Source organism: Mustelus asterias, unplaced genomic scaffold, assembly GCF_964213995.1.
Source record: "Mustelus asterias unplaced genomic scaffold, sMusAst1.hap1.1 HAP1_SCAFFOLD_572, whole genome shotgun sequence".
NCBI classification, from domain to species: Eukaryota; Metazoa; Chordata; class Chondrichthyes; order Carcharhiniformes; family Triakidae; genus Mustelus; species Mustelus asterias.
This window is the reverse complement of record NW_027590522.1, coordinates 136509-156908: the sequence shown is the minus strand read 5'-3', so window position 1 is coordinate 156908 and position 20400 is coordinate 136509. Positions and strand designations below refer to the sequence as shown.

Here is a 20400-nt window from a genome sequence, read left to right as displayed (position 1 = left end):
TGATCAATTTTGGCCTCACGAACCCTGGAGCATTGAGATCAATTGTAATGCCTGGGTGAGATAAGCCAACGCAGTGCAAAAGTATCAATCTTGTGGCTTAATGCAGGTTTATACTACCTGCAAATCTGCGGGGGTCTGTGGGGGAGGGGATAAGGCTGATGTTCTGGCTACGCTTACTTTAACAGTATCTCTGGCCTGTGTTACCTTGGTAACCATAAGGCTTTGTATACCACAAGACTATTTTAATTATTTTAGGTTAAAATTATAATGCATAACAATGCATAAACAACAGACCCAGGACCTGTTTGAGATCACAGCGAGTGATCTGACTATTTTCCACAAGAGGAGGGAGTCCACAAGTCTTATCTTTTAAGATATTGGCAGATTTTCACAGAGATTTGTAGGATACATTATGTTCATTACATGTGATTAATCTATACATGTATAAGGGGCTAAATTGCCCCTTTAGTGCCCCAAGATGTGTCGGTTAGATGGATTAGCCATGGTAAATGTATGGGGTTACAGGGAGATATTGGGGAGAGGATTTTACTCTGTCAGAGAGTCAGTGCAGACTTGATGGGTCGAATGCCCACTTTGACACTGTAGGGATGCAGTGATGTACCCTATGGGCCATACTGACACTTGACCCACCTCTCCCTAGAACCAAATCCTGCAATGACTCCTTCCTTCTTGAATCAGAAACAAATTGATCAAGAAATTCTCCTGAACACACTTCAGAAACTCTTCCCCTCTCTGTCCTTTACACTATTATCGCAGTCTATATCAGGATAATTAAAGTTCCTTATTATCACTACTCTACAGTTTTTGCACCTCTCTATAATTTCCCTGCATATTTGCTCCTCTATATTTTTCCCACTAGTGAGCATCCTGTAGAATACACTCAATAGTGTAATTGCATCCTGAAAGTTTCATAACTTTAACCAAATACATGCTGCCCTTGACAACTTCAGAACATCCTCTCTCCCCAGCACTGTAATGTTCTTAATCAATACTGCCACCTTTTCCCCTTTCCAACCTTCCCTATTTTTCATGAACCTCCTTTATCCAGGAATATTTAGTACCCAGTTTTGCTCTTTTTTGAGCCAGTTTTCCATTATCATCATGTTCCCATGTGGCTATTTGTGCATGCAGCTCACCAACCTTATTTATCACACTCCCCATATTCAGAGAGTTGCAGTGTAAACCTATTTAGACCTTACTGCATTCCTGCTTAAGCCTGACCTCACCTTATACCTTACTATTTCTTACTCTAGTGCTGTCCGTCACTCCCAATCCTTTGTTCCCCTTGTTTCTTCTTCCTAATATCCAAGTTCGCATTGTCCTGCCAAGTTAATTTAAATTCTTGCTAACAGCACTAGCAAACAGCCCATGAGGACATTGTACCTGGCTCTGTTGAGCTGCAAATCATCAGGACTGTATTGGCTCGACCTTCGGACCAGTCCTAATATCACAGGAATATAAAGCCCTTGCTCCAGCATCATCTCTCCAGTTAGGCATTTATCCTCCTACTTTTATAAATTTTAGCATGTGGCATCGTGAGTAATCTAGTGATTACTAGCTTTGAGATCCTGCTTGCTGGGTATCTTTCCTAGCTCTCTAAAATCTGTATGCAGGACCTCGTTTTACCTGTATCATTGGGCCTGATATGGACCATGATCCTTGACTGTTCCTCCTCTGCTATCCTTCCTCAGTGTGTTCTGTAGCTGCTCAGTGACATCCTAGACCCTGGCACCTGGGAGGCAACATATCATCCAGGAATCAAGTATGTGGCTGCTAAAATGTCTATTTGTTCCCCTAATCATAGAATCGCCGATGACTATTACATTTCAGTCTTCCTCTTGGTCCACTATATAGCTGAGCCACCTGTGATGCACGCCCCAGAGGAATCATCACCCTCACCAGTATTGAATATGCGAATTAATTAAAGAAAACCAGCATCAATTTGTTAAAGGCAAATGGGAAAAGTTTAAAGTTTATTTATTAGTGTCACAAGTGGGCTCATATTAACACTGCAATGAAGTTACTGTGAAAATCCCCAAGTCAACACACTCCAGCGTCTGTTCGGGCACACGGAGGGGGAATTTAGCATGGCCAATGCACCTGACCAGCACGTCTTTTGAATTGTGGGAGGAAACTGGAGCACCCAGAGGAAACCCACGCAGACACAGGGAGAACGTGCAGACTCCGCACAGATAGCGACCTAAGCCAGGAATCGAACCCGAGTCCCTGGCGCTGTAAGGCAGGAGCGCTAACCACTGTGCCACTATGGATCTTGGACTTTATGAAGAGAGGCACGTGGTACAAAAGCAAGGAAAACACTGGTTCAGCATCAACTGGATTACTGTGTTCAATTCCTTGCTCCGCATTTTAGGAAGGCTGTGAAGGCTTCAGAAAGGGTGCGGAAAGAAATTACGAGACTAAGGATTACATTCCAAGGATGAGGGACCTAGCTACGTGGCTTGATGGAGAAGCTGGGGCTATTCTCCTTGGAGAACAGAAGGTTTTGATTGTAAATCTGATAAAAGTGTTCAATGTAATGAGGTTTTAAGACAGCTGGGGGTGATAGAGTGAAACTGTTCCTGTTGGCTGAAGGATGAAGAACCAGAAGACACTGTTATTACATTATTGGCAAGTTGAGGAAAAATGATTTTATGCAGGGTGTGGTTAGGATCTGGGATGCACTGCCTGGAAGTGTGGTGGAGGCAGCTTTAATTGTGGTTTTCAAAAGAGAATTGGATAAACACCAAAGGAAAAAGAAATGCAGTGCTATGGGGAAAGAGGGGAAGGGTGGAACTAACTGAGGTCGTTTCTTTCTGAAGCCTTCACTGTCTTCCTAAAGTGTGGTGCCAGAAATTGAACGCAATAATCCAGTTGATGCTGAACCAGTGTTTTCCTTTGCCTCTTACAGAGAGATAGTACGGACATGACAGGCTAAATGGCCTCCTTCAGTGCTGTGACATTCTATGATTCTATGTTTTGAGAAACCAATGAACTTACTTTGTCAGGTGAGCTCCATAATTAACCACACACTTTTTCTGAGGACCCAGGTTTTTCCACTTAAGGGCTGCCTTCAACATTCGGCCAGCGTCAAGCAAACCAAATCCATATCTATTGAACAAAAACAATTCCAATTGTTATTGAATATGCAAAGCTAGTGAAGAAAATTAACTAGCATCGTACCTAGCCCAGTGAAAAGATATCAGTGCAAGACTGCTGAAAAAGGCAGTGGACAGGGAATGTGTGGACTTTCTCTTTCTTCTTGTTCTTCAGATTCACGATTACAGATGAGACAGTGGTTCATTTATTTCACCGTAAAGACAATTTTACAATGTGTGTAGTGGTTCCCTTTTAACTGCAGCTCCATTTTCTGATGAATGCCACCTAACAGTTATTTTAAAGAGACCTTAAGAGATGATACTCAGCCAAACACGGATCGAGCTTTTTATTTACACTCTATTTGAGTTCATTGATAAAACAAAGGGGTTTTCTGTTTGTTTCAGCTGCTGATCCCTCTTTACAGCTTCTAGTGATGCATATCAGAAGCCGAGGCAATGCACTGGTGGGAAACTTGAAAACTAAAGACAGCTCATTGAAGACTGGAGGTTATCCACAGTCCATAGTTACTCATCAGTTCCTTGTCTTGGTGTTTTAAATGCTATCAAATTATTTAAATACAAAAAAATCTAAAGGACTTGGACACAAATGGAAAGCGTATCTCCTCAAATGGAAGCAAGTGCTTGGAATCAATGGATTTTTGTTTTATTAAAGGCTGATTCCAGCTGTTTGCAGGCTGACCATCATAGCTCACTGAAGATTGGAAGGAAATGACTAATAGTGGGAACATGAGGAAAAAAATGAAATAAAAAGAAACAGGAAAAATAATTCATTAAGAAAGATGAAATGGCAGCAGAAGATAGTTGCGTATCAGCTTAATGTTGCTTTTAATTGCTTCCAAAGCATGTGACCCCAGGACGAATAAAGATTTTCCCTTTTCTCAAAGACAGAACGAAAATCCAATTTATATTTAGACCATGAAAATTCACTTTAAAAATATTAGTGAGTTTTATTAATATGCACAAACCATGACCGAAAGGAACACATTTGGAAACTCTGGAACAGAAGCAAGTAATGGATGTTTATTCTCCATTCCATAATGAGAGCCTAAGCAATGAGGATGACTATCTGTGACCCTAACATTCTCCAGAAGTGTCAGGCTTTATCTGTCTGTTACTGCAGTTAATATCAATTCAGCAGGGGGGCACCCCATATGAATTTCTATGTGGGAGTTTGTGCCATTGGGAGCACATGTTGAATACCTTACTGCCCAGGAGTGTGATGAGAAGCATTGGTCCCAAGGTCCACGTTTTCATTTCCCTCCCAAGAAAGATGTTCTGAGTGTTTCCCTGCCGTCTTAGTACAGAGGCTGCAATTTACCTATAAATATTCTGTTTCCTTATTGAAACCAGACCACAGTCTGGAACTGGATCCTCAGATGGGTTCCACTTCTGGTATTCAGGGAGAAGTTACATTTGTTTCCACTTGGGGCACCAGCCCACTATTACATTGCCAGGGTGCAATACAGGAAATTCAGGCCTGGGAGTCCTTCTCCTTGGCTATACCCCCAACTATGTCACCATGTGTGAGGCAGGCAGATCAGGCTCACTTCCCACAACCGCGCCCCCACCCCCCCAACAACTAATCTCAGCAGAAACTCCAAGGGAAGGGCAGGGCCCTGTTATAGATACAGCAGGGCTATAACAAAGGACAGTGTTTGACCACAATAGATTTGTGCTTTACTTTCATCCCTTGATAGTTGTATCCGTGGAGTCATGATTTAGAGCAGTAATGGGCAACTTGGGTTGGTGAGTGGGCTGCTGGAGTGGTCTACTTTCATTTCAGTGGTCCGCAAGATTGAAATCGGCTTGTTCACTGACTATGACCCCATGAATAAGATTGAATACATTTAACAAATGCCATATGTTTCATAATGAGTTATAGAAAATGCTTAATCATTTATATATTAATAGAACTATCAGCTTCAAATAGTAAAAACAAAACAAATAGTTATGCTTTGATTGGGTGTGGAGGGAGCGCATGGCTCTCATAGTCAATGCAGTATGCATTCAGCACGCACCTCACTTCACATGTTCTTGCATTAAGCACACACTCAGAACCCTGATGGGACGCATGTGGTCCCCGGGCCACAGTTTACCCACCACTGATTTAGATGTTCCATGTGCTCACTTGTGAATGCCATGAAATAAAAGTAGTTTTCATCTGTTTCTCTTATAAATACTATCTCTACCACAGATAAAACATTTTCTACTGCTAAGGTTTGGCTCAAATTCCTAGAACCCTATTACATATCCATTATCAGTTAATCTGGATAGTGCATACAGGCCAACACAAGGGATACAATGATCTAATAATTTGGTTTGGTAGTGAGAGAACTTTTTTATAAAGTAGAATCTACCCAAGACGACAGAAATCTATGAAGGATCATCAATTATTCAGGGCAGATAAAAACTAACCAGGAATCAATGGAACCACCTTCCCGAACCAGACTTCTGCTGGATGCGGAATTAAGAACTAATGTGAATAGGTCTAAAATCTGTATTGAATGTCTATTAAATCAGTGCTTTTTAACGTTCCTTGATTGGGCAAGATATAACTATTGTCCTGCTAGCAAAGAAACATTGATTCAACAAAGGAAGAGAAATGGCTGATTCAAAACAGTCTCATATTCTGGTAGGGACTTGTAGGATAAGAACAAATCAGCTTGATCTTTCTGAAGAGTATTGTGTGAGGAAATGAGCAGGTAGGGCATTACAATGATCTGCGAGTTCATTGTTCCATTCCTTGACACTGTTTCGGCGAATCTCCTTACTGTATTTATAGCAGTGAAAGCCACAGCCACTGTTGTGTTGATTACTTTTTGCCATAGGGTCCTTTCAAGATCACAGTGGAGATTGCATTGGAATTATTCACAACACAGTATCCAATTTATTCAAGAGCAGATTTTTTTCTCAGTGTTTCCTTCATGCTTCATTCATTTTTACAGAAAAGAGGAACAATTGTCAGGGCGGCAGATGTTCTACCCTATTGCAGGATTTCCAATAGTGCAGGGTGTGCTTGACTACACACATGTTGAGATACAGGCAGCCTCTGAAAAATCCATTGGCCTACATTAGTCATAAAGAATTCCACTCAGGAAACATTTGGATAGTTGTTAATGCACAAAACATCATTGGGTTAATTAGTGCAAAATTGCATGTTTTCTTTGTGTTGGATAATAACTGTATTGCTTGAGGATGGGCTCATTTTTATGTAAGGTTGAAATACAAATGATAAAATTGCAATCAATCACAATGGGCAATCAAATGGTTGTGGAACAGACCATTAGAATACAGCAGGATAGCTAGTGCTGCCTGGGTGGATTAGGCAGCACTCATCATATTAGATTGGCTAGTATATAAAATCATTGCAACGTGCTGTGTCTGGCCTGGTGTGGTAATATGACACACAATAGGCAGGACAGTAAGTTGCAATGAAGAAATAAGAACCCTATGAATGGATATAGATAGGTTAGGAGAGTGGGCCAAAAGATGGCAGGTGGAGTTTAACGTGGAGAAGTGTGAGGTCATGCATTTTGGTCGGAAAAATGGGAAGGTGACTTATTATCTAAATGGGGAGAGACTGCGGGGTGCTCCGGTGCAGAGGAATCTGGATGTCCTCATTCATGAGTCCCAGAAAACTAGCATGCAGGTACAGCAGATAATAAATAAAGTGAATAGAACATGGGCATTTATAGCTAAAGGAATAGAATAAAAAGGTAAGGAAGTATTGTTGCAATTATACAACGCATTGTTGAGACCGCACCTGGAGTATTGTGCACAGTTTTGGTTCCCGTATTTGAGGAAAGAATTAGTGGCATTGGAGGCAGTTCAGAGGAGGTACACTGGATTGATTCCAGAGATGAGGGGTTTGTCGTATGAAGAGAGATTGAACAGTTTAGTCTTATACTCTCTGGAATTTAGAAGAATGAGGAGAGATCAAATTGAGGTATACAAGTTGATAAAAGGTATGGATAAAGTAGACGTGGAGCGGATGCTTCCTCTTGTGGGGCATTTTAGGATGAGAGGTAGCAAAGTTAGGAAAAGGGGTAGCAAAGTTAAAACAGAATTGAGGAGAAACTACTTCTCCCAAAGGGTTGTGAATCTGTGGAATTCGCTTCCCCGAAGTGCGGTGGATGCTGGGACAGTGAGTAAATTTAAGGAGGAATTAGATAGATTTTTAATTGGTAATGGGTTGAAGGGTTACAGGGAGAAGGCAGGAAAATGGGGATGAGGAGACTATCAGCCATGATTGAATGGTGGAGCAGACTTGATGGGCCGAATGGCCTAATTCTGCTTCTATATCTTATGAATTTATGAATTAATAATGGAAAATGTGCTATTACAAATGTATGCAATAAAAATACAGGATGGGGGTCTTCAATGAGCAGGCCCAAATGCTATTCCGCCATCACTGTTTAGAGACCAGCTTAATCAAGTCATTGAAAACATCTTTCTTTGGAATTCATTCTTTCGAAGAACAATTTTTACTTGACCAGCACTCAGATTTAAACCACTGAAAGATTTTCAACTATTCACTCTGTAGGATTTCAGTTATGGCTTAGTGGGTCACACTCTGACCCCTGAACCAGATGGTTGTTGGTTCAGCTCCCACTCCAGAGCATAAAATCCAGGCTGACCTTTCAGCTCAAGTGCTGAGGGAGCTCTGCGTTGTTAAAGATGCCATCAGATTAGATATTAAACCTGTCTGTCCCTACAAGTGCATATAGAAGAGCCCAGATAAGCACAGGCATTCTCCTCCTGCCTTGGGCAATAGTGATCCCTGAACCAATGTTAATAAAGGAGATGATCTGATCATTATCTCTTTGCCGTTTGTGGAAGCTTGCTAGACGCACATTAGCTGCTACGTTGTACCACTGACTATTCGTCCAAAAGTTCGTCATTGGCTGTATTACACTTTGGAACCCTTGTGAAAGGCACCATCAAACCGCAAGCCTCACCTCTCCTTTTGGTGCCGGCTGTATGATGCAAGATGCGCATCAGAACTCCACGGATGTCCCAACATGCTGACCTCCGTGGCAATTGCCTAAGAGGTTTGAACTTCCAATGGGCAATTTCCCAGCTACCCGGGATGCGCCCGCTCTCTCCCCCCACCAACCACTATGCCAGTCTCTGATGCCGAGTTACAGTTGGAGACTTCAGACAGCTACTTGGGATCAATCTAGACACCTACCTCCTACCACCACACCCACCTACCTCCCTACCCACCTGCTACCCAATCCAACAGCCACCCTACCCACAACCACATCAAAAATCTGTCATTCTACCCACTTGCCACCCTACCTGCCTACCATCTCACCCACCTGCCGGCCTAGCTACCTGAAAAGCTACCCAGCTGCTAAGCTACCCATCTGCCACCCTAATCACCTGTCACCCTAGCCACTTGCCACCCTGTGCACCCAGTAACCAACCCATCCATCATTTTACTCACCTGTAACTCTGCCCACTTACATCACCCTCCTACTTACCCTATCACCCCATCCATTCATTCATTCATCTACTCACCTATTTGCTAACATTCATCCATTCTCCTACAAACCAACATTCACACTGGACATTTAAGCTAACCATACAGCAACTAATGCCATAATAAGGGGGTGTGTCCATCCCATCCCCCATACTCTCATACTCGCTAGCAACAACCCCTGACCCTCCATCCACCTAATTGGTCACCAGGACCCCATAACCATCCTGGTTCCATGGTCAAAGTGTCCCTTATTTTCTATCATAAAAGTTAGTCACACTGACCAAAAGACTGGGAAGATTCAGCCCTATAATTTAGCTTAATGAGTGGCAAAAGTAGGAAATGCAGCTGGTTAAACTATGATTAAGCTGCATGACTCCTGATAGGTCCGCAGCGGTTGTCATTTTGATACCAGTGTCAGCAGTAGAGCCATTATTAATTTGCAGTCAAAGGGAGAACCTTTCCTGACAGAGGCTGATCCATTTTGATGGCATATTTTAGTCCCTGTGCAGAACCCCACATTCAGCGATTTGTGTGGTCAATGTGAGAATTTTATACTGTACATATACCAAGGAATCCTGACATTTATTAACCAAGTAACTAAAACTGTTCGGTAATTATTGCCAAACAGAACACCTTTCATGAGGTTCAGCTTAGTTGCGATATAAACTCCATCGAATGTAACAAGATATCCTGGGGGCGATTCTCCCAAAGAAATTCCAGTGTTGAATTTGTGTGAAAACTGGAGTAAATCATGCTTTTTTAAAGTGGGAGTTCAGAGAAGAATCTCCCATAGTCTGTGCATTGCTGAGTGCACCAGCGAGAATCAGGTTAGAAATCAGTGGGTGGGGCCTATTCCTGCCCGGAAGGCTCGCAGCATAGCGCTGAGCAGGCCACTGTGCATGCGTCAATCTGTTAGCGCTGAGATCGGCGCATGCGCAGTGGCCTCGGTCTGCCGGCCTCCCGATTGCTGGCCAGCTTGATCGCCGGCCAGTGCCGTGACCCTTGCAACGCCGGCTCTCTCACCCCACCCCCCAGGCCCGATCGCTGGTCCCCCAAGCATGCCCAGGCCCTCCTTGAACGCCCCAGCCCTGATCTACCAATCCCCCCTTCACCAGCAGTACCGACCACCTGTCCACCCCCCCGCCACCCACTCCCCACTCCCGCAGCTCATCCCCCCCCCCCACCCTGGCAGGCCGAACCACCCCCCAACCCCGATGGCCAGCCTCAATCACTGGCCTCCCTCCCCGCTACTCGTGATCTGTATGCAGAGTGACAGCAGGACCACCCATTCCGATCGCCCCCAGAGGCCCCGCCCCTTGGCACTGCCCTATGCCTGGTGGGCACTGCCAAGGTGCCCCCTGGGCATTGGCACTTTGCCCCTCGGGCAGTGCCAGGAGGCACAGGCAGGCACTGCCAAGGTGCCAATGCCCATGGGGTACCTGTCTTGCCACCCAACCCTCTGGGGGGGCTTTGATTGCCCCCCCACTTCACTCCAGCAGGGTCAGGCACCAGCTGCCCGTTAGTGGTGAGCTACTGTAAACCCTGCTGGAGTGAACCATTCCTGGAGGCGAGGTTGGGCGGCAGGGGGGCGGGGAGAAGAGGTTAGCGGGCCTGGAGACTTCAGTCCTGGGCCTGCTAATTATATTCAAATTATGTTAAAATGACATCTCGAAGGTATTAGGCAGCTCTGCACCTATTTCCAGTGCGGAGCTGACGGCGCCGGAATCCAGCGTTGGGAGAGGCGCTCGGGGCTGGACGCCCAGCGTGGATTGCGCTAATCTGGCCCCGCTGAAATCTCTCGACCTGCTGCACTAAAAAATCAGCAGGATGGGAGAATCACCCCACCTTGAGTTTGCACGCACGCCATCCTCACCACCACAACAAGGTGGAAATATGTATCGCCATTCTAACTTAAAGATGTTGAACTCTGAATATTGTTCAATGATCCTACGTGTGCTAATAGCCACACTAACAACTGGTTTAAGATAATCAGTTGAGCTTGTAACGTGGCTCATTTACACTTGCTCAGAGCCACCCACATTCGTATGCAGGGACTCACTCTCGGCAAACAAAAGGAATACGTTCAAGCCTTGTATCTTTTTTAACTTACTCGTGAGCATGGGGAACCTATGGCACCCCATTGCTTTCTCCATGATAACACCTTGATCAATCAAGCCAACTTGCCAATCACTCAGCATCTGAAAATTCGTGATTATTTGAAATTTGGCATTCTTGCCTTTGTCCTCTAAGAGAAAAGGGCAAATCTTCTGCCATTGGTGTATACTGCCAGGAATGGGAATATTGTGTGACCAATTGAGCCACTTAAATAGCTAATTAAAGACGATTTCCACATCTATGGGTATTTGTCCCGTGCTGGGAGAGCATGCTGCCATGTGGGGAGACCACCCAGCAAACTCTGGCAGGCTCCCAGCAGGTTTTAGGGAGCTGGGGGTGGATGGCCCACCAGGAGACCCTCTGGCACGGCCACCCTCGTGACAAAGATGCCACTGATGCGCAATAACCACCTCTCCCCTCACTCGTAAGGGCCTGTTTGCTTGGTGCCATCTCCCCTCAATCACATTTAGCTAATGGTGCCTCTGCTGAGGCTGCTGGCTCTCTGATTAGGCCGTCAGCACTTGGGGGAAGACAACAATCATTAATTGGATGACAGCCCCGGTGGTGACAACTGCCAGCAATCTGCCATCCCAGAACCCACCTGTGGCCTAAATGGGGTTGACCACCACTTCAGCAACATAATCACCTATACAATTCATCCCAAAGTTTGCTAAAGACCTTTATGTGAGGACATAAATTTCCCCATCTATGTCAGTGATTCCTTGTTGTTGACAGATGTTATCATATTCCAATAGCCTATAAGGGCATTAGTAATAAAACTGTTAAGTGTCAAATATGTTGCTCGGACCACTGCCAGATAGAGTTACTCTAAAACAGATTAATTTTTCTCTCATTTATTCTCTACATTTTCCCTCTTTTACCAACAAAAATTATCGGTTTATTCCTTTCTTCACTTTACTAAGCATACTTGGGGCTGGATTCAATGCAGCCCATTGTGGCAAGAACATAGCAGCCAGGTCCACTTAATCATGAGGTAGGCCCCAAAACCTGGTGGCTGCAAAACCTTCCGAGATTATGTTGGAGAGTGGGAAGTGCTGATGATTGTTCCTGGCTGCCAGCAGTGACGTGATGTCAATTTAGTTCATTAATGAGCCAATTGACATCCATTATCCCTAAACTCACCCCAATTTAGTAGTGGCACAGGGATTAAATAAGAGCCACATGGCTTTCTGAATTTCCTGAAGGCCACCTGGCAAAGCCTGTCAGGATCACCTGTGGCCTTTTTGGGAGGTCCCTCTGATTGGGAGATCTGGCACTGGGAAAGGCGGGTGAGCCCTTGCCTATGAGCGACTTCTGTCACTCCCCAAACCGTCCCTGTGACCCTAACCCTGCGATTCCCATTTTTCCCTCATTCACCTTTGGCCTGGGTGGGTTTGTCACTGATTCTGGGTCTCTGGTGGGTGCATTGCCAGCGTCTGTCACCGCTGGCAGTCACATCTCTCCACTTCCTGCGCCAAGGCTCCCAATGCAGAACTGAAAAATCTTGGAGCATGCTCTCTGCCAACTTGTGCAATTTTTGTGTCTGGACCACATCGGTATGACTTTTATAATGACTTCCAGCACCTACTTCAGACAGAATTTCAGAGGTGCAGGCTGGCTTGAAGTAGGGCAGGCTAACCTCAACTTGTGCTGGCCTGTCACGATCTTGCACCCTCTGCTCAGGCATGCAGCTCCTGTGCTTAATGCTTGCTGCATGCTGCAATCATTTAAATTAAGTTTGTGTTGTTTGCATTGGAAGCAATGGGCAGGGTGGATCATATATAGCAATCCTGAGCCTTGGGGGGAGTTGTTGGAATTGTCTGGCCGTGACTTTTAAAAGAGATATCAATGAAGTAACAACAGTGGGAAGATGGTTTGGAGCAGCTTCAGGGAAATGTGTTGGCCTTCCTTAATGCTTATATACACATTTGCTTCCTCCCAAGCAAATCCATAGTTTTATTTAAATCTCGGCTCTACAAGCACTGGCAGCCATCTGATACAGGTAGTTATTCATGTGCTGTGCATGAGCCTAAACAGTGACTGCTGCTGGACGCTCAGTCATGAAGATCTGTTTTTTTTAAATAAGTGTCACAAGTAGGTTTACATGAGGGCAGAAATTTACAGTTTGCGGTAATGGCGAACAATTCTATTCAAAATAAAATCTCCTCTGGGGAAGAAGGACTTCTGATGTCTTTGACAAAAGCATTAAGCAAGGATCAATGTTGCCACACTACCCAGGAGGATGTGGAGGCTTTGGAAAGGGTACAGAAAAGGTTTACCAGGATGTTGACTGGTTTGGAGGGTATTAGCTATGAGGAGAGATTGGACAAACTTGGTTTGTTTTCATTTGAATGTCGGAGGCTGAGGGGCGATCTGATAGAAGTTTACAAAATTGAGAGGCATGGATAATCGGAATATTTTTTCCGAGGGGAGAAATGTCGATTACTAGGGTTAAAGATTTAAGATAAAAGGGGGAAAGTTTAAAGGTGATGCGAGAGGAAAGTTTTTACACAGAAGGTGATAAGCGCCTGGAATGCACAGCCAGAGGAGGTGGTAAAAGCAGACACATTGGCAATGTTTAAGAGGCACCTTGACAGATACATGAATAGGCAGGGAATAGAGGGATGTGGACTGTATAGAGGCAAATGTCTTTAGTTTAGAAAAGCGTCATGTGTCAGTGCAGGCTTGGTGGACCGAAGGGCCTGGTCTTGTGCTATACTGTTCTTTTGTTCTTTTATTTAACAACAGTACTTTCTAATCTCTTTGGAAAATGTTAATTTCCACTCCGTGACGGGTTTTGGTGTTTTTATTCCTCAAGTACACTACAACACATTCTCCCTTGATGTGGATGTGGTTTAACTTTAAATTTGTTGCTAATGCCAACTAAATACAAACTGAGTCATTAAATTTAAGTCTCATTCTAGGTTGCTGTATATCTGCTGACAAAGGAGAACAATAATGTGGTGATGTGATGTCACTACATTGTTGCCTTTCTGGAAGTTGGCACAGGTAACATATTGATGATGATGAAATCCATTAAAAAAAAATTTAGATCTCAGGTTTGCATCCATTAAGCTGAGGAATACAAGTCCTCAGGAAGGAGGGTTTCCAAGTGCTGCCTGCAGGAATCCTGACTTGAGTGCTGTACTTATGTTTTGGGGGGGTAACAGTGACTGTTTTGCAGCAGTTTAACATCTGTCCAGCAGCAAGTTAAACCACCCAGTTCAATTTGATAATCATGACGGAACCCCTTAATAAGCACAACAAACCTGTGGAGCCAATATCCACACAATCCATCCAGTAATCCCGACAGTTAATCGGAAACATGTAAACTGGAGTTCCAAAAACAAAAAGGGCAGGTGTTGCCGGCTTCAAATTGCAATTTATCATCGGAATATCCAGGAATGCAGCCTACTCCTCATCCATTTGGCATAAATAGATTAGTTGTAGAAAAACTCCAACTGAAGAATTCGGCAAGTGATGAGGAAATAATATCAGGTTGTTCAAATGACTTCCAAATACCAAGCTATAGTGACCACCAGTGCAGGATCATAGGATGCAGGCAATGCTGAGGTGAAATACTTGAATTTGAGAGGGTGGAAGGAGCATCTCAGGCTAAAACCGTCAAATCCATCTCCTCGTTTTCATGTCAGTGTTCCACACTTTCATTGATATGAAACAGAGACTAAAATACATGTCATTACAATAATTGCATTAGGTACAGGAAACTCATCTTTTATTCTCTCCCTATGCAGCATTCCCCATTGTTCAAACATTGGTAACCAAAGCTTATGCTATGATTGGCAAGGGCTCGACTTCTAGAGCTACCTCAGCAAGTACAGGGATTGAACCCACATTGTTGCTATTCTTCTACACTACACCAAGCCAACTGAGCTAACTGACCCCTTTCATTTATTAAACACATCTAGAAATTATTTGTAACCATGACAATATTATTATTGTGACATCCCATTAATGTCTGCTTTTCTTTAGTCTCCAAATTGAATACATAGGAAGGTGAAATTTCTCAGCAAATCCAGCACATTTACCATGCTGGAATATTGTTGAAAATGATTTCTGTGAGAAAAGTTGGGTGGAAACCTTTATCACCTAGCTTCCACTTTTGAAACACTTTCTCCTAAGACTTACTCGCAGTTCTGTGGCTCATCTGCCATCTGATGACTGAACTAGCCTCATTAGACTATGTCCAAATGAAAGCCAGTGACAAGATCCTCTGAGTATCCTGCAAATATACATGTGTGTTCACTGGGATATCAGTGTGACATTGCAGGAGCTCAATGGTGGAAGGTTTAAAGGTGGGAATGGTCTACAGCATCAGTCAAGAAGATAGAGTGAATGAAGATAAGGCTGGAAGTTGAGTGGGTGCCAAGCAGCTTGTGAGTAAGGAGTGCATTGGGCTTCTAAAATTGAGAAAGGGGTTTAGCATTGTGCATGTAAGCAAGTTCTGTGCCATGAACTTGGTCGCTATGGTACAGCCCATCTTAACCAGAGAGTATGATGAACATTCAGTTATGGAAGTGCTGTTTTCAGACAGTGGAGAGTATGCTGGTGTTGAGGGTGGGTAAGTCAAGAAAGGGAGTGATATACCCTGCTAAGGATGTGGAACTTATTGTGGTGTTGTTCTTTAGTTCTAATGATGAGGAGGGTCAGTGGTCAGTGCTCACTCCTCCAGGTGGCACAAGTGATAATTTTCGAAGACTTGGCAGTATCCATATCCAGGAGTCTGTTCATCCTGTGTCAGTGCCACCCAGGATGGTCCAATCGAGTGAAGCTGTGTAGTCTTCACCTCTGACTTGGTGCCATATTATCTGGGTATGGACAGTGCTTAAGTAATCATAATTCTGAACAAGTGCAGTAAAACATTGTTAAGAGGTGCAGCAAAGTTTTCTTAGGGCAGGAGGTACAAAGGGGCAAGTATTGTTCCTTTGTCTGCCAACTTCCTGCTGAAGCATGCAGCCTAAACTCTCTTTTTTAAGATTGCACAGACATTTCCAGGTAGTTCAGGTTCTTGTACCAATCTCACACCAATTCTTACACCAATGGGTATGCAAGCCAGAAAACCCAAGAACCTCATGTGTGTCTCCCTCTACAGGCCAACTGCAGATGCACCTTTTTTTTAAGAAGATGCAATAATGATCTCAGTCATTTGATGGAAATTCTAGACCAAGAACTTTAATAGGCAGAAAGAACTGTGCTCAGCCTAGATTTTTTGCAGAATGTACAGTAAATGTCACTGCTCTAGGTCAGATCACAGGTAGCTGTCATCAATTCTGATCACAAGTTCGGTCAGGAGAGGAACACATAGTTTGGATGTCATTTTGCCGATCAGCAAACACTTATTAATGCCAGAGATTCTTGGCTACACATGTTTGAATGCTTAAGTCCCAGTTTGGACAAGCCATCTTCCACCAGTCAGAGAAGGATAAACACAATGTACTCAGGTATATAACCAAAGGGTCAGTAGATGTATATGGGTGTCATAACAAAGATAGATGGATCAACTCCCACCCAGAGATAATCATTGGGGTTCATTGGTGAACGCAATGATCGCAAGCTGATACAGAAACTTTTTGAATCAGACGAGTCAATGTTTTTAAGAGGAGGATAAATTGAGCTTCTGAGAATTTGCTGCATCAGTTTCAGAACATTACATTGAGCAATAAACCCCTAATATTAACTTTGGGACATAGTTACTCCCTCAACTCTCATTAAGTCAGCACTTACATTGTCACATGACACCAATACACTTACACTCATTCTCTCCTTAACCAGCCTGAACATTCATTCAATGATGGTTAGCCTTGGCAGAGGAGAATAGAGTGCAGAGGCAACATTGAGAGGGTGGGACTCAACATGAGTGAACACAACTCATGTTTATCTCAGATGATTCAAAGTTCCTGCACTCTGGGTAGCTGGAATAAAAGTCACCTAACTTTTAAGAGAGCATCAATGATAAATTTCTCTTGATTTTTAAAAATAAAATCCAAATTTGATAGAATCAAGTATCTCCATTTAAAGGCTGCGCATATCATAGCATTTTACTTTTGTAACAGTAATTTATATTGCGTGATTTGAAGGGAAATGCCATTACATAATCAAATAAAATATTGACATCAGATATCATTAGCACAATTCATTCATATGTTATATTTAATAGCAAAATGGTTATAACCTCCAAATTCCATTTAGATAGGACAAACATTTTTTGGCTTATTGGGGAAATTGTACTTTGTAATTAACCTAATTTGCATATATAAAGTGTGCCTAATGAGCAACATGCACTGATATGCTGCTTTTTAACATAATGAATATATTCTGCAACTTTCATAAAGATAGGCCTTACTGTTTTTGAGTTATAGAGGAAAATCTATTTTGTAATTAACCTAATTAGAATATGTAAATCAGACTAATTAGCACATTGTTAATATGTTCTCCCATGCAGCATAACAAATGTGCCCTCTAAGTTTCTCAAAGATAGTGCTCATATTGTGCAATTATTAATGAAAATGTGGAAAACTTTACTTTGACAATTGTGCCATTGCAGAGGCAAAGTATAATCATGGTTTCGTTATTTATCAGAGTTCAAAAAGAATGTGTGCTACATTGTAAATTATAGAAGAGTATCATTTTTACATGAAATACTTAAAGCTGTATTCTTGAACTGTCTCTTATTTTACTGAAACAAACTTACTGGGTGGCACAGTGGCACAGTGGTTAGCACTGCTGCCTCACAGCGCCAGGGACCCGGGTTCAATTCCCGGCTTGGGTCACTGTGTGTGTGAAGTTTGCATGTTCTCCCTGAGTCTGCGAGGGTTTCCTCCGGGTGCTCTGGTTTCCTCCCACAGTCCAAAGATGTGCAGGTTAGGTGCATCGGCCATGTTAAATTCTCCCTCAGTGTTACCGAACAAGGTGCCGGTGTGTGACGACTAGGGGATTTTCACAGTAACTTCATTGCAGTGTGAGTGTAAGCCTACTTGTGACTAATAAATAAACTTTATTCGATGCTACAATGAGTTCACAGGGAAACCTCTGTGACTTAGATTTGAATCCAAGCAAAATTAATGGAATGCAAGTTTTATCCCCTCATTGGCTGCTGTGTGAGATCATTCTGTACCATTAAAGTTATTAGTTACCCCCCCCCCCCCCCCCCCCCGAACCCCACTGCCGAGGACAAAACAACCTAGGACTAGATTTCTGCAGAGCCGGGACAACTCTGGAGTTATTTAAAAATGGCAGGTGGGACCAAATTCTCAGATACCCGCCACCATACCCGTAGTGACAATTTTCCTCAGGCTGAGATAAAGGTGCAACCTGTACTCCAGATCTGGCTGGTTTCATTGCGGGGGTTCGCATCCCCAAACTCCCACAATTTTCATGGAGTTGGATTAGCTTTTCCATGACTTGTAGTTCATGGTCCCTTAGAGGATTCATGAGCCATTGTCTAGATTCAGGAACTATTTGAAAGATAAGTTCAAACCCAAGCTCCCCAGCTAATTCACATGACCCCCCATACACTTTATGCCAACTCAATGCCAACAAAGTCCCCCATCCACCTCTCATGGTCTCTCATACTCTCCATGCCAACTCATGCCCTTTCTTTGCCCACTCAACTAGTATTCACTATATACAGAACCAATGGGCCATATAATAACAATGGCAAGTGTGGAACTGCTGAGAAAGTAAAACACCCGTTCAGGAATGTACTTTCAAATAAAACTGCTGTTCCCACAACCTTAGGAAAGTGTCAATCAGATAGATTACTAGATTATCAATAACAGGCTTCAGATACTTCTCACCTCTTAGTCTTGACTAAATAAACACTGAGACATTGACAAAATAGATCACAAAGGACAACTTATTATAACCACTTAAAGATGTCAATCAAGCAAAGCCAACAACTCACTTCACTTGAAAAAACAAATTTCCTACTGAACGAATGGGCAGGATTTTACAGTCCCATTGAGGAAGGGCCTGGGCCAGAAAATGCAGTGAGCGATTCAAAAATCTTCAGCAGGACCAGAAAATCCTGCCTGCAAGACGGGCCGTAAAATTCCACTCAATGCTTCTATTGGATTGAACTCTCAATGTTCATTGAGGGGCCAGGTGGAGCAGGAATGCTCCTTCAGGCTCCATAAAGAAAGATCAGATCTTTGTTGCCCTGAACTCCTCGCCACAACTGATATGGACCTTCTAACCAACCTCCTTCAGCACTCGCCACCTCCATGGCCAGATATGGTCTGCTTCCGGGAACAGCGGGAACGATTCTGTCTTGTGCCTGCATCTGCCCCGGAGAAAGCATTTTGTGTGACGTGGCTTTTACACTGAAGCAGGTCTGGAGCTACCCAACTCAGTAGTGAGAAACTGCCCCCTAGTGTTCTGCATCATTTTCAGTAACTTGCAAAGCCCATTCAAAGATATCAAAAGAGTGCAGGAAATCGAAACATGACAGTTGTGCACTACCAGTATTATTCGGAGGTTGGGGGATACTGTGCATTGTTGATCTAGAATAGAGGCACCCAGTGGGGAATGAAGAAAATCCGACAGCCTTGGAGGCCATCTGGTAGAACCAAGAGAAGGTGACCAGCAAAAGGGTGCGTTGTTTGTGGTGTGCAGTGGGGGTTGTGTTAAGTGGGGATTGTGTTTTTTTCTCCCAGGGTGGAAGAGTCAATTACTAGGGGGGCATAGGTTTAAGATGCGAGGGGCAAGGTTTAAAGGAGATGTATGAGGCAGATGTTTGACACAGAGCGTAGTGGGTGCCTGCAACTTGTTGCCGGGGGAGGTAGTGGAAGCAGATACGATAATGACTTTTAAGGGGCATCTTGACATGTACATGAATAGGATGGGAATAAAGGGATATGGTCCCCAGAAGGGTAGGGGGTTTTAGTTAAGTCGGGCAGCATGGTCGGTGCAGGCTTGGAGGGCCGAAAGGCCTGTTCCTGTGCTCTATTTTTCTTTGTTCTTTGGAAGTCGAGCTTTCCAAGAGCCTCATGGTGGTGAGGAGTTCAGGGCAGCAAAGGTCTGATCTTTCTTTATGGGGCCTGAAGGAGCATTCCTGCTTCACCTGGCCCCTCAATGAACATTTTTCTTAGCTTTTAGTGGACTTGCTGACCCAACAAGGATGTCCATCAGGGTGGTCAAGGAGACACTTCACTCAATAACAGCATAAAATTGCCATTGCTTTCTTACAGAGAGGGGATTCCACCAGGCTACTAATCCTGAGTTCTATGCTTAGGCACTGAAAACATGGGTTTGAATATCACCATGACAGCTGATGGAATTTAAATTAATAAATCTTCTTTTCAGTAATAGTGACCATGAAACAATTGTCGATTGTCGTGAAAAATTAAGCCATCTTGTTCACTAATGTCCTTTAGGAAAGTGGATCTGCCATCTTTATCTGGTCTGGCCTACAAAGAACAGTACAGCACAGGAACAGGCCCTTCAGCCCTCCAAGTTGCGCTGATCATGTTGTCCTATCTAGATCAACCGCTTGTATCCCTCTATTCCCCGTCTATCCAGGTGTGCAGTGGGGACACATTCCATGTGTCTATCCAGATAAGTCTTAAGTGTCGCTACTGTAACTGCCTCAACCATCTCACTTGGCAGTGCGTTCCAGGCTACCACCTGTGTAAAAAAACTTCC

The 20400-nt window shown here is 43.6% G+C and overlaps 1 protein-coding gene across 1 annotated transcript in view; it reads right to left on the bottom strand.

The window, feature by feature from the left end:
- The window catches only part of LOC144487070 (PC3-like endoprotease variant B), a gene marked incomplete at its 5' end in the record, with an annotated part of 211618 nt that overhangs the window by 65881 nt on the left and 125337 nt on the right, over positions 1 to 20400 (bottom strand). Inside the window, one exon of the mRNA XM_078205129.1 lies at positions 3019 to 3129. Coding sequence (XP_078061255.1) covers positions 3019 to 3129 — 111 coding nt within the window. The remainder of the gene's footprint in view (positions 1 to 3018; positions 3130 to 20400) is intronic.